The sequence below is a fragment of the Temnothorax longispinosus genome, chromosome 5, assembly GCF_030848805.1.
Source record: "Temnothorax longispinosus isolate EJ_2023e chromosome 5, Tlon_JGU_v1, whole genome shotgun sequence".
Lineage (NCBI taxonomy): Eukaryota > Metazoa > Arthropoda > Insecta > Hymenoptera > Formicidae > Temnothorax > Temnothorax longispinosus.
Window position 1 is genome coordinate 1 of NC_092362.1, and position 16,020 is coordinate 16,020.

A 16,020-nucleotide genomic window follows, 5' to 3' on the forward strand; every position below is an offset into this window, starting at 1 on the left:
ACAGCGTGGACTGACGTGATCTTGTCTGAAAATATGCTGTAACGTCTTTGTGTTGACAAGAGAACACTTATCTTTTTTCTACTTAATTTTTGTTCGTTTTATTTTCTATAGCAATATTTTTAGCGATAACTTACTAGACTTCAGTACTTATCATACAAGTAATTCGTACTTATTTTTTATAAATATTTATATACTTTGCAAGTAATATTCCTGTTGGAAAGTATATTTATCATCTTCGATTCCTAGTTACGATCTACACCTTTTATTATAATACTATACAATGTTAAACTTTTAGTACAGGAAACAAGAAAGAGAGTGATATGTTGCTTGTTGATACTCAAACGATAATACCAATTTTTATACTACATATACTTGATGTCGAAAGAAATTATGAAAGGTAATGATTGAGATTTTATACACGAAATATAAATAAAAATTATACTGTTCCATAAAGAGATATATCAACCCTTTCCTCTTACAAATAGTTGTATTTTTACGCGAGTATCCTTTAAAAATATCAAATCAACTGCACCACGCCAGACTTAACTAAGTGCGCTATGGCGCTGTACTGAATAATATGTTGTGAACCTTCCTCAAAGTCTATCTCCTCGTTCAGCAAGCCAGGCAGGACTATCCCTGTAACCTTCTGATTGGCACGCAGGAACACGTGTGCCTGTAGATTGGGCTTAATGGTAAACTTGTTCGCCTCGAATCGCTGAAAATTCGGTGGCATATGCTGCAACGCCACCGTCTTGAAGAGCGTCTCCAGATTGGCTAGGTACTCCTTGGCGAAACGTAACTCGCCCGGCGTCAGGTAGGCCTCTTCCAGGCTCCTACCTGCCTCCTCCGACAGGATATGGATCGTGTAACGTTCGATCTTCTCCAGGCGTATTCGTAGGTAGCTGCTGATCAGGTATTTGATCCGATCGAGCTCCATCCGGTGGACCAACGCTCGCAGATCACTCTTGTCTAACCTCTTGATGTTCTCCTCCATGTGCGCGATCTGCTGCAGCATACAGTCCACCAGGTCGGACTGATGTGGCAGGATCTCCGGCGCAAATCTCTCGTTCATCCAGGCGTTCTCGATCTCCTGGAGCGCTGTCTGCGCCGTCAGCTCCCCGACGTCGTCCCCGTCGTCCAGCAAGCTGTCCCCGAGGCTCTCTTCCATAGCTATCGGTTATGGTGGCCGTTAAAAATATTCACGCGCGAGAAAAACGCATTTTATTTCTTTTTGGCGTACCTGTCGTGTCGATCCTCTTCGAGAATATCTGTTACAAATCATCACGATGCTATCGCCGATCCATTGTATACGGTGGGATACATGTGGCCAACCGCTACGTTCTCGAGCCATTTTGAATCGCCTTCAAATTTCCCACGTGGTTGTCTCGAAGTTGTTAATTTCGATCTTATCGATCTTATTATCGATCGCGTTTGAATTTAACCGCGCGGCGCGGCGTCTTGTTCAGAATCGACAAGTTCAAAGTTGTACTATCACATAATGTTTATATGGCAATTAATATGAATATTTTACATTAATTTATATATATGATATACATAATTTTTTTATATTAATTAATTAAATATAAATTTATTATGTATAAATTATACATTAAATTAATTAAATTATAAAATAATATAAATTTGTTATAAATTACAAAAAGTCTATTAAATGTAATAAAACTTTATATATTAATTTCTTTTTATATACATATATTTCTATCTAATCTATCCTTGAAATTGTAAAAAAGATTTATAATAATAATAATTATTCTTATATTAGAATTAATGAAATATTAAAATAATTTGATTCTTCAACAATTAGAAAATTTGTTAAGACTACCCAGGAATCGTCGATTTTGGTCAATCTGTATCAACGGTTAATTTTTCACGGTCTAACATTCTATTCTTGTTGCATATCCTTATAAGGCTTCTGTGTTCGACACTCAAGGTACTCTCAAGGTATTCTTAAATCCTGCGTAATCTAATAGAGAACATCTTAAGGCTGTTTGGCGACTTAGAAAGATGTTGTATGTAGTCGTAAACAGTAAACACGTAGGACCGCGATGCATATTTAAGCGCGGCACATTGTCGCGGCGAACTTCGAGCCGCAACCGGTGGTGGACCGAACAGGGAACTCTACCTGCAAGCGTCTTCACGGAAAGACCGTTACAAGAAATCACGCCGACGATTATTTGGATTAGTTTGTTCACCACGACAATTTTATCCAAGTAGTACGAACGCAGGTGAGCAGCGCGATTTACGTGCTTGTCCGATTTGTCCAGATCTATTTCTTCGACCGTGATTATCTACAATTTTAAGAAAACGTGAGAATTTGCTAACGTGAGATTTGCAAATAACTTGTTACCCTTGGTTTCGTTTTCAACTTTTTTTAAACGCTAGACAGTCAAGTGACTATAAATGGTATAATGACATAAGAATATATTAATTAATATAAAGAGATCTCTCATATAGTTCATCATCATGTCTCTCGCATCCGGACCGAGCCATGCAGCCTACACATGGGCGGCGCAAGGAGGCGGATTTGGTAATCAAACGGTGGTCGACAAGGTGCCGCCGGAGATGCTCTACTTGGTCGACGCTCACTGGTACCAATTTCCGCCGATGAACCCTCTGTGGCATGCGCTTCTCGGCTTGGTCATCGGTGTCCTCGGCGTAATATCAGTCATCGGTAACGGCATGGTGGTATACATATTCACCACCACCAAGAGTCTCCGCACTCCAAGCAACCTGCTCGTCGTCAATCTCGCCATCTCCGACTTCCTCATGATGTTGGCCATGTCTCCAGCTATGGTGCGTACTGCGTACGTCGTTCTGAGGCATTCGCGAACGAGATATGCGACAGGATCTATATGTGTTTGATTAACGATACGGGCAGGTGATCAACTGCTATTACGAGACTTGGGTGCTAGGACCCTTGTTCTGTGAATTGTACGGGTTGGCGGGCTCCCTGTTCGGATGTGGCTCCATATGGACGATGACGATGATCGCTTTCGATAGGTACAATGTAATCGTCAAAGGTTTGTCTGCTAAGCCAATGTCCATTAACGGTGCCCTCATTCGCATATTCGGCGTCTGGGTCTTTTCGTTACTTTGGACAATCGCCCCGATGTTCGGATGGAACCGGTGAGATGCAAAAATCTAAAATGATATTAAATATTCTTTAAGAGTATTGTCATTAATGTATATTTTCTTCTTACAGCTACGTACCCGAGGGCAACATGACTGCCTGTGGTACCGATTACTTGAACAAGGACATGTTCTCCAGGTCGTACATCGTGATGTACAGCATGTTTTGCTACTTCATGCCGCTATTCCTCATCATCTACAGCTACTTCTTCATCATTCAGGCGGTCGCCGCTCACGAGAAGAACATGCGCGAGCAAGCGAAGAAGATGAACGTCGCTTCCCTGCGATCAGCCGAGAACCAGAACACCAGCGCCGAATGCAAACTGGCAAAGGCAAGGATTCTTGCCTTGTAGACTCTTTCGAATCAATCTATTCTCATTTACGTAGTCGCGCTATAACGACGTTACTAATTTATAGGTAGCTCTCATGACCATTTCCCTGTGGTTCATGGCATGGACTCCGTACCTAGTCATCAATTACGCGGGCATCTTCGAGACGACCAAGATCAGCCCGCTCTTCACGATCTGGGGCTCTCTCTTTGCCAAAGCCAACGCTGTATACAATCCCATTGTGTACGGCATCAGGTGAGTCGCGACAATTCCATTCTTTGAAATCCATCATACCATCATTTTTACAGATAGAATACTATAAATTAGATTGTTTCGCATACTTCTAACGATCTTTTCTCTGTATGATTCCAGCCATCCTAAGTACCGAGCTGCTCTCTTCCAGAGGTTCCCATCTCTGGCGTGTACCACCGAACCGGCGCCTGGGGCGGACACAATGTCTACGACTACCACGGTTACAGAAAACGAAAAACCTGCCGCATAAAATAATGACGCTATACACATCGGTTTTTTTGACAATGCAATAGATTTGCTAAATGGACGTAACGCCGTTGAGATATTGTTATATCAGTCACAAAAAAATCGCATCATCGTCAAGCATGAATTTTGTAAATAGCTGCATTAAATAACGCGTGCAAGAGATACGTTACCATCCAGAATAATGTATTTAATCGATTTTATATCCGTAAGAGAAATGTTGTACGATTAATTGTGGTCAAAGCGAGACCTAAGCCAAAGTTAAGCTCGATATGCGAAAAATTAACAACAAAAGATCGAGGGCTAAACAGTTTCATTATAGCTGTTAGTCTATGATACATTTTATAGTTCGGTTGCACCACGAGCCGAATTTCTCAAATGACTCATAGCGCAGTTTGTAAATTTTATCATCTCTTGGAATACATGGTCATTTTGGAATTAGCAAACATATAATATATTGTTAAACCTATTACATCGTCATGAGATAAGACGATGATATCTGTAATTAATTTTATAGAATTAAATAAATTCTGCATGCAAACATAACAAAATTTCTAATCGAATCATAAAAATTTTAAACATATATGTATGTACATGCATCTAATATCGTACATTATAATCTTTATACATTTTAAGATCCTAGGATAGGAGATCTTCTAGCTACATGCAAATGATTTATTGAATAACATTCTTCTGCCTACTACAATCGGCTATACTAAGTGCCTTCTATCATTCATCCCTGCAATATTTAACACTTGAAGTAAAAGTAAGGAACAAAAGAGAAGACTTAAACCCAAATAAGAATTTACCACGTACAGCATAGAGTTATTCCACTAAAATTCTGTGTATATATATATATATATATATATATATATATATATATATATATATGTATATATGTAGCTTCTTACATAATCGGTTATCCGTAGTAGTTATTAAAGCTTTACAAGTTACAAATTTTCACATGAGTTACATATTTATCACATAATATATCCAGTATTATTGATTCGTCAATTTCCTCAAAAACTACACTCTAATTATATTATATCACAATATTTAGAAATTATTACATTGCCCGAAATTACGTTGTGGTCGTAGATAATGTTTCTGCAGTTTTCGCAGCCGCGGGTGGATCCTCAGTCGAGCCACATACAAAGAACGGTAACTTTTCCTTTAATGCTGCTCTATATTTTGGATGGCTACGCAAAATAAAATACAAGAACATTAATGCAATACAAGAACGTTAATGATTACATATATCAGGTATTTAAAAATTTTATTTACCTAATTCCATAAACAATTGGATTATATATAGCGTTTGCCTTTGCAAAGAGGGATGGCCAAATGGTGGAAAGAGGACTAAGAGCACCACCAAGACCAAAAATACCGGTATAATTAATAACCAGATATGGTGTCCATGCCATGAACCACAAGGAAATGGTCATTAGAGCTACCTGTAATCAATCAAGACACTTAATATATTCATAATAATTTTGATATATCTCTCTTTCCATACTTTTGCCAGTTTTGCTTCTGCACTTATGTTTTGGTTATCTCCAGATCGCAAAGATTGAACATTCATTTTCTTCGCTTGTTCCCTCATTGCTTTTTCATGAGCAGCTACTGTCTGTTAGATTATAAAACACCATTTACAAACACCAAATCTTTTTTAATGCTGTAATGTACAAATGTACTTACCGAAACGATAAAGTAATAGCTATAAATTATAGTAAGAAGTGGCGTATAATATACAAATATCGAATACACTAAGATGTATGATTTAGAACTCCAATCCTTGGCGAGGAAATCTGTACCACAAAAGGTCATATTGCCTCCTGGCACATATCTAATCATCACATTATAAAACATATTACAATACTATGCATTACAAAGTATAACAAATCTTTTTTTTATAAATATAATTTTTTAGTTATTTTGATGTTATACCTGTTCCATCCTACCATAGGTAAAATCGTCCATACTGAAGCAAAGAGCCAGATTATTAAAATTTCGAGTAGCGCTTTCTTGATGGTGAGTGGTTTTCCCGCCATACCCTGAAGAGATTTATTCATGTTGGTTACTGTTCCCACTTGCTGTATTAACATAGAAGCATATTACATACCTTCACTATAACATTGTATCGGTCGAAGGCAATAGCAGTCATAGTCCATATTGAGGCGCATCCACATAAAGAGCCAACCATGGCATATATGTCACACATCAATGGTCCTTAATGTAAAAGTAATTTACACGTTATTTGCTACATGTACTTTATACACTTTATAAAAACAATATTAATATGATGAAAGAGGACGAAATTTGCATTACCTAATACCCAGGTCTCGTAGTAGCAGTTGAGTACCATAAGAGGCGACATGATGGTCATCATGATAAAGTCCGAAAAGGCCAAATTTACCACTAGAAGATTGCTCGGCGTTCTTAGGGAGGGTGTCATCAAGAATATATATACTACAACACCATTACCGGTGCATCCCATAAATCCTAATACAATCATTACAAGGCCTAAAATTTTGTGCCACATGGGATCTATGGGTGGATATTGATACCTGTAATTTCAGAGCTCAGTGAGATTGACTTTGCAAAAGCAAATGATATAGGAATATATTAATCGGTGTAAAGAAATCAAAAGTGACCAATGTGAATCGATTAAGTGCACCATATCCGGAGGCACTTTATCCACTAAAGTTATATTGTTGAAACCCATGAGTTGCCGCATAGCCCGGGGTCCGTTCGTCGTTGTTAGTATATCAGTAAACGCCGTAGTAGAGGTTCCAGATAAAATGGTCGAGGTCAGATTTTCGGCACTTATTGCAACAAGGGATTCCATTTTCTGCAAACTATTGATAGGGAATTGGTAGGGAAGTTAGCAACCACTTAAAAGTACGATGCATAAAAGTCACAGATGTACATACTTCTTGACACTGGAATGTTCAAGGTACAACCGTTCCTGTTGGATCTAGATCTCGAGGCAACGAATTCAAGGTCCAGTTTGTAAAACATCAATTTGATAAAGAATAGTAACTATAATGGTAACTGTGTCGTATTCACAGCACAAGTGTGAGAAGAGAGAAGTTTTCTCTTATATACTTGACACACAGATCCAATAAAATTATCCAATTACATATGCAAATATGTATCCAACTGTCTTAGTAGAATATATACGTATTTAATGCGTGTGTCACGCATGTGTGATTACTGTCGCTTATTATTTGAGATAATCTGACTAGAGTGAAACTTTACAGGTGCAGAATTTAAATGTGATTTAGACAACGAAGCTAAACTTATGTAGTTTCTACAAATAAAAATCTTTTTATTTATTTCTAGACATTATACTTTTATATCTATTTTTATATATTTATATATTACACATTACATTAATAAATTGCCCCAAGTATGATTATGCAAATTACAAAAAGCCTCATTTTACTGCTCTTGAAATTCTGCGAATATGTTGGCTACGACTCTCTTGCAGAGCCTCCTCTAGTTGTTGAGTCATATGAAGCAAATTAGTCGGATCGGTTTGCAGCAGAACGTGTTCAATTTCCTCTGGATTATCAGGATTCTTCAGTGACAAATCTAGAGTGACGAGTGGCGCAACTTGTTTCAACAGGGATCTTGACGCAGTCTGTGACGCAGAAATGATATAATTCAATTATAAATTGAAACGGAGGGGCAAAACGAGAGATACGGAGACTCTGCTACCTGTACTTCAAATCTCCATTCCATGTCGTGGTATCTGGGTAGTTTAAATCCAATCTCTTCGAGTGCGTCCGAGACTTCGTTCTTCTTAACGTTATACAATTTACTCAGTATTGCCTCCTTGTCCTCGGTGAAGCCTAAAGCGACCACGGAATCCCGGAAATCCTCCGCGCTCAGCTGCAAAACTCGAGTACATCAAACAACGCTCTTGTTACACAGACCGGTCAATAGGTCTCAATAGGTTACCTTGTGCTTGCAGCTCTCCAACAGGAGATTGACCAGGCCCTCTACTGACTTTTTAATAACGTCCAACTCGACATTCAACTTCTCTGAAACGAGCACGAAGCAGCTTGTACCGTAAACAATCGTCGTAACTGTCATTATGTTAGTTTCTGCAAAATTAGCTACTTACGAGCGGCAGCGTTGTACACCTTAACGTTCGGGCCCTTCTGCAAATAATCCAGAGCCAGTTTGCAGAAATCCTGCAAAACTACGAGGAGAAAACGCGTTTTATACTTGACGTTTCTCTGCAAAACATAAAATTCATTCGTCGACAGACGACTCGCTCGTATGTACCTGGCGATGATTGTTCGGCTAGAAACAATACGTGTTTCTTATGATCCGGCTTCAACGTCAACAGCATTTTCGTTCTCGCTCGCCAGTTAAAATTCTTACTCAAAGCAAAACGAATATCGTGTGAAAATTAATAGCTATCCGACGATGCTGGAATTACTTTCAAGACGGGCGGCACTACGTCGTCGCCATGTTGACTGTTGACAGTAGGCCTGTTCGTTTTAGCTGAACTTCTCGCACAGTTCATCTTTTCTCTTTTTCTCTCCAACGTGAAAAGAAAAAGAACAAAAGATGAACCGTGCAAGTACAGCTAAAACGAACAGTTGTTGACCCTAGACGCCATTCACGTGCGGCGGGCCATTTCAATGTTCACGCGTATGTATGTATGTACATACATCTACATACATACATTCAAAACAATGATCACTCTTACGTCCATTTTAAATGCAGATTTTGAATGTAATTTATCTTTTTCTAGTTCTAATGTCCATTTCCACCAATGCAGATTAACTTAATCTCTGTTTAACTTACTTTTTATGTTTTTCTATTTCTTAGAATTAGGGCGATATTCGTAATTTAATTTTATATTTAAGATTGTTTTAAATCTAGTCGCAGCTGGTCACAATTAATCAGTTTTAAAAGCTCCATCGTAAAAGATAACGCGATTAATCTCTGGTGTAAAAGACTTGTAAACTTAATCGCTAGAAAGTAATCAATCGGCTTTTTAATTGATGTAAGGACCAATTCCGAAAGGGGGAATATTCTGGAAAGTTTATACAGCTTTTAATTTACATAAATTGCACTTGGACGATCGTCGTGACACATAGCCAAGATTTGTATAATCGTCTATGGTATAAATGAAACAAACGCCATATTCGTGTACCAAATGATGAAACTATACGTAACAATGTCACTTAAGTGCTTATCGTTATTAATTAGAATTATTAATTAAACAACTGATAGTTCCACAAAGTCGCGGTCTGTACAATATTACGATTTCGGTTGGTTTATCGACGTTTTAATTTGAGCCTGTTGAAACGCTTGCTGTAATTTATCTATCACGTCCCTCTGAGAGTCCAGCTTCTTGTCCAGGGTAGACATCAGGTCATCCACGCGTTTCCTGAAATTCGTTTCGTCACACGTAAATCCAAAAGCAGACTCAATGGGTATGATTTCCAATCGGCAAAACCTACAGCTCAGCCTTGATGTAATCCATGCGTTTGTCGACGTTCTGCTTGGCCTCGCACAACTCTTGCTTCACGAGCACGGGTCCTATCAGCTTGAACACGTCGTTATCCTCCTTCAGAATGTCCAGCTCTTTCTTCACCATGATATTCTCGTTCAGCTGACCATCCAGTTGCTGCCTTTGGCTCAGCGCCTTGTTGTATTCTGCAAATGTAACAGACATATTAAAAATAATAAGCTAAATAATGAAAGAGAGAGAGAGAGAGAGAGAGAGAGAGAGAGAGAGAGAGAGAGAGAGAGAGAGAGAGAGAGAGAGAGAGAGAGAGAGAGAGAGAGAGAGAGAGAGAGAGAGAGAGAGAGAGAGAGAGAGAAGTGGTTTACATTGCTTTCCAGAAAAATACTCGTGAAGATTTTTTCTAACCTTTTTGGATTTGCCTTAGCGTATCGGCCTCATTCTGTAACTTCTTTTGAATTTCTTCCACCATGATTATCCGATATTTTAAACTGCGTCGAGAAACGAGCAGCGGTTGAACGATTTAATTTTGCACCGTCAAACCGTTCAATGACAACACCGAAAATTCGTGCGGAGATGCAATCTCAACAAGGACTTCGCAGTTCGCCGACGACGCCGACATAACCAAATTTGGTCCCTCGATCGTATCGCCCCGCGCAATTCGATTCGATTCGATACATCTCGATAGCTTTCCTTCAATCTGTGGTGTCCGAAATCAACCGACGAAGGTAGGTCCATTCTAGTAGAGGTAATTAATAAATTGAATGATAAGCGGCCGCGTTTAATTTTAAAATATGTCTTAGAGATAAATATACTTTAAGTATCTAGTAATTATTATAATTGTTATATTGTTATGTCGGAGCATTTTCACGGCGTATATAGTGCGAGATTTAAATTTTTGCGCGCGTGAATTAATCCTGACTTTTAATTAATTAGTTGAATAATCTTTCCGTGTGTTGTATTTATTATTAAAATTATTAGGATATTTAAATATTTATGAAGTGTGAAATCAATCATAAATTGATGATTAATAAGACAGATGACAGCGCTCAATTTTAAATAGTAGATGTTGTATTGTTATGCCTGAACAAACTTCAGGGCAGGCGTAATTTAAATTTTCGCGCGCGTGAACTAATCCTAATTTTATTCCAGCCACCACTACGATTAATTGAATAATCTTTCAGTTAATTTTATTATTATAATACATATAATAATAATTAATAAGTAATATTATAAGAATTATTTAAATAGTCCATAGATAACACTTCAAGGAGTAATTTTTATGTTTTTATTGTTTAATTGTAAGTAGGATCTGTAATTGATAAAATTGAATTGGCTCCCGCGAAAAACGATCTAATATGAATCTAACTAAAATCATATTAAATTATATTTAATTTGGGTAAAATTCAAATTAAATCCAGATTTTATATTAAAATTATATTTGTTTAAATACAGTTTTAATTTGCACTTATTAAAATCAGTTATGTAGATTAAATATGATCCACAATAAAATAGGGCTTTAATTAAAATTTAATTAGATCACTTATATGGATCATATAACACTTCGAATCAAATATGGTTTTAATTTGTATTTAATAAGATAACTTATGTGGATTATATATGATCCAGAACCATACATGATGCAGAATATTTATATATAAGACTTTAATAAAAAGTTAATGTGTTCTGTATGCGACTTTTACTCGATTCAATTGCGGCTTTAACCCAAAGGGCCTAGCGGAGTAAGCATGTGAAATCGGCCCTTGATCATACAGAGCTGACATTAATGTCACAAGTTAGTACCAATATGATAAAACTTTCCACCAAATATTATTTTAAAAAATTTATTTTTTTAGAAGTTATGCAGGGAGAAAGTATAATAAAGAAATATATTTTTCTCGAAAACCACTTGACCGATCTTGATGAAAAAAATATATGTTATGTAGACTAATAAAACTAATTAACAAAAAAAATGTCCAAAATGTTTGCCAAAAAAAAGACCAAAAAAAAATATTTGAATTTTTAAATATATTTTTTTTAGGGTGATATTTTTGAGGTACCTTTTTGAAATTTTTACGAAAATTTCTCTTAAAGTGTCCACTATAACATATATTTTTTTCAATTTTTTTTTAAATGGTGGAACATAGTTAAAAATACGAAAATCGTAAGCGTCGCGTCACTCCGGCGCACAGTGCAGTGCCATTCCGCGTTGCGGGTGTTCGATGTAACTTTACTAGCACATATGTACGTCTGCAATTAGCCTATAATATGTATACTTTTTAATTTTTATAGTTTCCAGAGTTTACCACGTGGAGGTTGCAGTACGGTTTTAAACTCCTTATTGGGGTGCTTTTTTAACGTGAGTCCCCTCGCCTTTCACTACGTTTCCGTAAAATCAGGGTGCTTTTTTAACGTGAGTCCCTTCGCCTCTCACTACGTTTCCGTAAAATCGGGGTGCTTTTTTAACGTGAGTCCCCTCGCCTTTCACTACGTTTCCGTAAAATCAGGGTGCTTTTTTAACGTGAGTCCCTTTGCCTCTCACTACGTTTCCGTAAAATCGGGGTGCTTTTTGAATGTAAGATCCCTCGTCTCTCATTACAGCCTACACCTACGATTTATTTAATCTTCTTCACTATCACTGTCTATTACTGGAATGTTATTTGTTTTCTTAAACAGATCGCTAATGGGCTACGAACAATTGGATGCTGCTGTCATATTGCTGCAATTATATTATCTATCTCATGCAAGATATTTAGCGAAAATTTTGAAACCAGCAGAAATACTGAGCGATCTGTTTAAGAAAACAAATAACATTCCAGTAATAGACAGTGATAGTGAAGAAGATTAAATAAATCGTAGGTGTAGGGTGTAATGAGAAGCGAGGGGTCTTACATTCAAAAAGCACCCTGATTTTACGGAAACGTAGTGAGAGGCGAGGGGACTCACGTTAAAAAAGCACCCCGATTTTACGGAGTCTCGGCAAAGTTCGGTTAGACTCGGGGACGTTCGGACCACGTTACGCGCGCGTGAATTGAAGTCGCATATGACGATCGCAAACGTCAAATTCTGCAAATAAAAATAAATATGCAAATTCTGCATAAGTATTTACCGTAATTACAAAAATGCGATGCGCGTCACATCTTCGACGCCTCAGGCGCGCTTTCCTCCGTAGAAATAAAGTCGCGATTTCGAGCCCGCATTCAAATTAAGTACTCGCAGGATATTCCCGTGGGCGTTCGCGAGGCATCTCAGGATTTTCTAGTCGCTCGAGGAGCTCCCGGGGGTACCCGAGATTCTTCCGGAGGGCACGCTCGCGCGATGTCTCGACACCAACGGTGCCAGCAACAGCAACAGCAGCAGCAGCAAACTTTCTTTCCTTCGGTACCTTTCCAGATGGTCCAGAGCACCTCCCTCGTCGTTCAGCGCAACGTTAAGCCACTCGAATCCCTCGAACCTATTGCTCGAGGGAAAAAAGGCACGCGGAAGATGGGCAGGTGATTCCCTATATGGCGGTCAATCTCGCCGTAGGAGCAACGCTTGCGGAAGAATGTAAACATCTCGGAGATCCCCGTCCGGCGATATTCCCTCGCGGATTCTCACCGCGCGCCGCGCATCCTCCGCAACTCGACGACGCCGCGACCGACGAGCGACGAAATCTGTACACTAAATACCAATTAAGCACTTCATTTCCATGATACGCTTCTGTATTCTAGGGCTGCGTTCGGGGAGCGCGCTATTAACGCTATTGCATCGTTCTATCTTTATCGCTCATCAGATGTACAACAAGGATAGAATAACCAAATAGCGCTGATAGCGCGCTCCCCGAACAAAGCCTAGGTTATAGTATCCACCGTCCGGAGAAATGTGTCAATTTGACACTGTCAAATGTGTAATCGAACAAACAGCGCATGCCAGCGCATCCCCTCCACATGCTGCCAACGCACACCAAAGCGCGAAGGCACATCCGTGTGCTGTCGAGTCGGTCGAGCGTTCGAATGTTTCCGAGTCTAACCGAACTTTGCCGAAATTTGGGTCTATTTCCCCTCCCGCGCTATCACCTACCCCGCAGGCTTACGCTCCGTCTATCTTATCCTAGGTCTATGGTTTTAATTTGATTCTTATTAAAACGTATTTTTGTTTAAATAATGTTTAAATAATATTTGCGGTAAAATTTGTTTCTTTATTTGTCGAACTTAACATGTAAAATATTTGATTCAAATTAAAAAAAATAATATAGTCATATAATGATTATATATGATCAGATCAGAATATTGCATCTCAAAGTATCCGATAGATGGCATTCGATGTGATCTGTTTCTCGTAATTAAAATTTGACAAAGAGTGTTATAAGATAACGGTATCAAGAAGACACGACACTGTCTCGGAACGACACAATTTTTGTATCAGTTATATCGTGAAGTCCACTCTTATAATAAAGTAGCACGCTTAAAAAATAAAATTTTATATAATCTTGTTTGAATTTATAAATTGGTATAAATTTAAATTTAAAACAAAATTATATAAAATTCTAATAAGATCAAATAACATTTATATATGACAAATTTGACTTATATGACAAATTTGACTTATATGATTATATTTGACTTTTATATGATTATATTTGACTTATATGATTATATTTAACAAATTAATTTTGAATTTATTACCTTATTTAATCCACATTTGGCAAATTAAAACCATATTAACTCTGCATTTCCTTAGGTCTGTGCGGCTGATTTTGCATACTTTAACAAAGCAAGGTCCAGTTTAATCCATATATAGATTAAATAAGATGGGGTACTTTAATTTGATTTAAATATGACATATTTAAATTATAATTGATTTGCATATTCGATTCTAATAAGATTCTTAATAAATTCATATAAGCTTTTAATACGGTTTTAATACAATCGTTTTTCGCGGGCTCTGGCATTGTCTATATATATTATTGACATCTAAAATTCTCCGTAAATCTTTAATTCATTCCTTATGTTCGACAAGCTCCTTTTTTTAAGATAATAAGATATTGTTGTTGAGCATTAGCAGACGCAACTTTACGCATGTTATTTGCGTAAAGTCTCGTCACGAGTTGACGCACATATTTCGTAAATATGACAGGCGTTTTATTTATCTGTAGGCCAGTCATATTAGACATCGAACCTTCCAATACTCTTTTCAGGTTGCACCACCATGAATCGCTTTTGATTTAAGGTGCTGTAGTGGGATTAATTTTGCTTAGCATAATTAATGCGCATTAAAAAGTTATTAACAATATTATCAACAAAAAAAACGCGATTTTTTTTTTATTTTTTCTCAAATATCTCAAAAACTAAGCAAGATAGGGTAACTAATTATACGTACCTTTTTTGTAGAGCGTAAAATTATCTACAATAATGATCTGAACAACATTTATCGTCAAGTCAGTCGTTTAGCTTGCACGCGCCGTCAAAGTCCGAGACTCGGATCTCGAAAACCCTCGATTTCATCGTTTTTTGATGTTGCGTCGGTGATTTTTTTCAGTCATTTAAAATGGAATTAAAAATTCCCAAAAAATCACACATCATCTGAGAACTACAAAGAATACTTTTCAGGGTGTAACCGATTTTTTAGAACCTTTTCTTTAGTTTGTAGCTATGTAAGCAAAAAATTTTGATTTTTTTGGACTACTCTTAGTTTTTCGCTGTTTTCAAGACCTTAGAATTTATTTGAGACGAATTTTATCGTATGCATCTTGTTGTGGACGAAATTTGCAACAAAAAAGGACCCTTGTATTCTTCGTACGATGAACGCTGATTTTTATTGACGCGCAAAGTTATCTAATATTGCGCATAGGTCGGATAACGCTTGTTTTACACTAAAATAATTATTTTTTATTAAAATTTACGTAATTTTTCGCATTATTATTGAACCATTATGCAAAGCCGTTTTTCAACACATTCTCTCATGTTTACTTATTTATTAACTAAATTGTTTATTAAGATATTATTAAACAATTAGAAAAACATGTTATAATCGTTTTACTCGTTTCATATCAACTCGAAAAATGTTTTTAAAAAATTTATTTATATTATTTATAACATTTTCAATTCCAAACAGACAGACCCCCCCCCACCCACAGCCTTTTTGACTATTTTCCACACAACTCTGAGGTAAAGTCAATGAGGCGTTTTTTTTTTTGTGGTTGCCCCCAGTAGCCTTTTGACGATTCTTGAGGCAAAGTTTAATATTCATCAAGCTGCGTGTGGAATAATTAGTATCCCAAGGAATTCAAATTAATTATCCATAAAAAGGACATATGTCATGCTTGTTGGATTAGCCTACTGGGAAAACACAAAAAAAACGCACCATTGGCTCAGAGATAGTTCAAAAGATGCACTGTTGTTTGATAAATGTATAAAAACCATGAATAAATTTTTAAAAACATTTTTTGAGTTGAAAATAAGACGACGAGTACAAACGAATATAACATGTTTTTCTAATTGTTTATAATAATTTTTAAATAAACAAGTTGTTAATAAATAAGTAAACATGAGAGAATGTGTTGAAAAACGGCTTTGC

General features: G+C 37.1%; 5 protein-coding genes across 6 annotated transcripts; 1 reads left to right on the plus strand and 4 right to left on the minus strand.

Moving 5' to 3' along the window:
• Nucleotides 1-246: 246 nt before the first annotated feature.
• Nucleotides 247-1,501, minus strand: Sld5 (DNA replication complex GINS protein SLD5). Its single transcript, XM_071777627.1, has 2 exons — nucleotides 1,241-1,501; nucleotides 247-1,170 (listed from the first exon to the last, which is right to left on the minus strand). The coding sequence occupies exon 2, from the start codon at nucleotides 1,166-1,168 to the stop codon at nucleotides 518-520; it is 651 nt and encodes a 216-aa protein (XP_071633728.1). The 5' UTR covers nucleotides 1,169-1,170; nucleotides 1,241-1,501; the 3' UTR covers nucleotides 247-517.
• A 582-nt stretch (nucleotides 1,502-2,083) lies between these two features.
• On the plus strand, nucleotides 2,084-4,522 carry Lop1 (long wavelength sensitive opsin 1). 2 transcript variants are annotated; one of them, XM_071777625.1, is made up of 6 exons: nucleotides 2,084-2,243; nucleotides 2,473-2,811; nucleotides 2,897-3,144; nucleotides 3,221-3,479; nucleotides 3,565-3,731; nucleotides 3,849-4,522. In XM_071777625.1, the coding sequence occupies exons 2-6, from the start codon at nucleotides 2,482-2,484 to the stop codon at nucleotides 3,976-3,978; spliced, it is 1,134 nt and encodes a 377-aa protein (XP_071633726.1). In that variant the 5' UTR covers nucleotides 2,084-2,243; nucleotides 2,473-2,481; the 3' UTR covers nucleotides 3,979-4,522. The 2 variants fall into 2 exon arrangements, with proteins under 2 accessions (XP_071633726.1, XP_071633727.1); XM_071777626.1 differs by having other exon boundaries at nucleotides 2,098-2,243; nucleotides 2,460-2,811.
• Nucleotides 4,106-7,064, minus strand: Lop2 (long wavelength sensitive opsin 2). The gene is made up of 9 exons (XM_071777624.1): nucleotides 6,905-7,064; nucleotides 6,626-6,829; nucleotides 6,300-6,538; nucleotides 6,094-6,200; nucleotides 5,919-6,025; nucleotides 5,670-5,817; nucleotides 5,488-5,598; nucleotides 5,256-5,425; nucleotides 4,106-5,170 (listed from the first exon to the last, which is right to left on the minus strand). Exons 2-9 carry the CDS (start codon nucleotides 6,817-6,819, stop codon nucleotides 5,053-5,055), a joined length of 1,194 nt encoding a protein of 397 aa, XP_071633725.1. The 5' UTR covers nucleotides 6,820-6,829; nucleotides 6,905-7,064; the 3' UTR covers nucleotides 4,106-5,052.
• Nucleotides 7,065-7,266: 202 nt separating this feature from the next.
• LOC139812647 (COMM domain-containing protein 2-like) lies at nucleotides 7,267-8,653 on the minus strand. The gene is made up of 5 exons (XM_071777628.1): nucleotides 8,268-8,653; nucleotides 8,104-8,181; nucleotides 7,938-8,020; nucleotides 7,695-7,868; nucleotides 7,267-7,617 (listed from the first exon to the last, which is right to left on the minus strand). The coding sequence occupies exons 1-5, from the start codon at nucleotides 8,332-8,334 to the stop codon at nucleotides 7,411-7,413; spliced, it is 609 nt and encodes a 202-aa protein (XP_071633729.1). The 5' UTR covers nucleotides 8,335-8,653; the 3' UTR covers nucleotides 7,267-7,410.
• Nucleotides 8,654-9,025: 372 nt separating this feature from the next.
• Pfdn6 (prefoldin 6) lies at nucleotides 9,026-10,100 on the minus strand. Its single transcript, XM_071777629.1, has 3 exons — nucleotides 9,871-10,100; nucleotides 9,458-9,653; nucleotides 9,026-9,384 (listed from the first exon to the last, which is right to left on the minus strand). Exons 1-3 carry the CDS (start codon nucleotides 9,932-9,934, stop codon nucleotides 9,255-9,257), a joined length of 390 nt encoding a protein of 129 aa, XP_071633730.1. The 5' UTR covers nucleotides 9,935-10,100; the 3' UTR covers nucleotides 9,026-9,254.
• Between the last annotated feature and the right edge of the window lie 5,920 nt (nucleotides 10,101-16,020).

Bases quoted from the DNA above. Each gene is read 5' to 3' on its own strand.
- Sld5 (XM_071777627.1), bottom strand. From the start codon at position 1,168: ATGGAAGAGAGCCTCGGGGACAGCTTGCTGGACGACGGGGACGACGTC.
- Lop1 (XM_071777625.1), top strand. From the start codon at position 2,482: ATGTCTCTCGCATCCGGACCGAGCCATGCAGCCTACACATGGGCGGCG. The intron at 3,145-3,220 runs GTGAGATGCAAA...TTCTTCTTACAG, and splicing joins CCGATGTTCGGATGGAACCG to CTACGTACCCGAGGGCAACA. The intron at 3,732-3,848 runs GTGAGTCGCGAC...GTATGATTCCAG, and splicing joins CCCATTGTGTACGGCATCAG to CCATCCTAAGTACCGAGCTG.
- Lop2 (XM_071777624.1), bottom strand. From the start codon at position 6,819: ATGGAATCCCTTGTTGCAATAAGTGCCGAAAATCTGACCTCGACCATT. The intron at 6,539-6,625 runs GTCACTTTTGAT...CTGAAATTACAG, and splicing joins CACTTAATCGATTCACATTG to GTATCAATATCCACCCATAG. The intron at 5,818-5,918 runs GTATAACATCAA...TGTGATGATTAG, and splicing joins CCTATGGTAGGATGGAACAG to ATATGTGCCAGGAGGCAATA.
- LOC139812647 (XM_071777628.1), bottom strand. From the start codon at position 8,334: ATGCTGTTGACGTTGAAGCCGGATCATAAGAAACACGTATTGTTTCTA. The intron at 8,182-8,267 runs GTACATACGAGC...TTCTCCTCGTAG, and splicing joins AGCCGAACAATCATCGCCAG to TTTTGCAGGATTTCTGCAAA. The intron at 8,021-8,103 runs GTAAGTAGCTAA...TGCTCGTTTCAG, and splicing joins GGTGTACAACGCTGCCGCTC to AGAAGTTGAATGTCGAGTTG.
- Pfdn6 (XM_071777629.1), bottom strand. From the start codon at position 9,934: ATGGTGGAAGAAATTCAAAAGAAGTTACAGAATGAGGCCGATACGCTA. The intron at 9,654-9,870 runs GTTAGAAAAAAT...TTACATTTGCAG, and splicing joins GCTAAGGCAAATCCAAAAAG to AATACAACAAGGCGCTGAGC. The intron at 9,385-9,457 runs GTAGGTTTTGCC...AACGAATTTCAG, and splicing joins GATTACATCAAGGCTGAGCT to GAAACGCGTGGATGACCTGA.